This window comes from Mizuhopecten yessoensis, unplaced genomic scaffold (genome assembly GCF_002113885.1).
Source record: "Mizuhopecten yessoensis strain PY_sf001 unplaced genomic scaffold, ASM211388v2 scaffold4123, whole genome shotgun sequence".
Lineage (NCBI taxonomy): Eukaryota > Metazoa > Mollusca > Bivalvia > Pectinida > Pectinidae > Mizuhopecten > Mizuhopecten yessoensis.
Genome location: NW_018405387.1, coordinates 329,079 through 329,476, shown reverse-complemented (window position 1 = coordinate 329,476; position 398 = coordinate 329,079). Strand labels below are relative to the sequence as shown.

The following is a 398-nucleotide window of genomic DNA, read 5'->3' as shown; positions in this document are numbered from 1 at the left end:
GTCTTTGTATCCATAGACCTGAACAGACTGCATTCATTGGCTTTGCACCCATAGACCTGAACAGACTGCATTGATTATCTTTGTACCATAGACCTGAACAGACTGCATTAATTGTCTTTGCCCCTACATACCTGAACAGACTGCATTAATTGGCTTTGCACCCATAGACCTGAACAGACTGCATTGATTATCTTTGTACCCATAGACCTAAACAGAATGCATTAATTGTCTTTGTATCCATAGTCCTCAACAGATTGCATTACTTGTCTTTGTCCCCATAGCCCTGCCCAGCCTGTATTAATTGTCTTTGTCACTATGAACCTGAGCAGATTGCATTACTTGTCTTTGTATCCATAGTCCTGGACAGACTGCATTGATTCGCTTTTTCCCTATAGACT

The 398-nt window shown here is 41.2% G+C and overlaps 1 protein-coding gene across 1 annotated transcript in view; it reads left to right on the top strand.

Annotated features, from left to right (window-relative positions):
* Window positions 1-74, top strand: part of LOC110448649 — a 2,351-nt gene extending 2,277 nt beyond the window's left edge. Inside the window, exon 2 of the mRNA XM_021495015.1 lies at window positions 17-74. Coding sequence (XP_021350690.1) covers window positions 17-74 — 58 coding nt within the window. The remainder of the gene's footprint in view (window positions 1-16) is intronic.
* The last annotated feature ends 324 nt before the right edge of the window (window positions 75-398 follow it).